This window comes from Antrostomus carolinensis, unplaced genomic scaffold (assembly GCF_000700745.2).
Source record: "Antrostomus carolinensis isolate BGI_N321 unplaced genomic scaffold, ASM70074v2 scaffold32783, whole genome shotgun sequence".
NCBI classification, from domain to species: Eukaryota; Metazoa; Chordata; class Aves; order Caprimulgiformes; family Caprimulgidae; genus Antrostomus; species Antrostomus carolinensis.
The window spans coordinates 4488-4807 of record NW_010303658.1 but is presented as its reverse complement, the minus strand read 5'-3'; the positions used below and the strand labels follow the sequence as shown (position 1 = coordinate 4807).

Here is a 320-nt window from a genome sequence, read left to right as displayed (position 1 = left end):
CTGGGGATGTGACACCCCACAGATATGATGTAAAGACCTACCTGTAGTCCAGGGGCTGGTTGTTCTTGGAAGATTTGAGGCTTTCGTACAGCTGGAGAGGAGCAGAGCGGAAAGGGGATGAGATGCAGCAGGGGCAGGCGATGCTGAATAGGCAGGTACTCAGCAAGGGGCACGGTGCGGCCGTACCTGGGTGAAGACAGTGTTCCTGCAGCTGGGGTCCATCGAGGGGTTGGCACGGTGCTCCCGGGCCAGGTGCCGGTTGATGTGCAGCTTTGGCGGGGTGTGAGGGGGGCTGCTCTCCGAGGACTGGAGACAGTGGG

At 60.6% G+C, this 320-nt stretch overlaps 1 protein-coding gene across 1 annotated transcript in view; it reads right to left on the bottom strand.

The window, feature by feature from the left end:
* LOC104522021 (E3 ubiquitin-protein ligase HECTD3) overlaps nt 1-320 on the bottom strand; it is a gene marked incomplete at both ends in the record, with an annotated part of 6687 nt that overhangs the window by 2788 nt on the left and 3579 nt on the right. The window contains 2 exons of the mRNA XM_029084065.1: nt 42-91; nt 187-312. Coding sequence (XP_028939898.1) covers nt 42-91; nt 187-312 — 176 coding nt within the window. The remainder of the gene's footprint in view (nt 1-41; nt 92-186; nt 313-320) is intronic.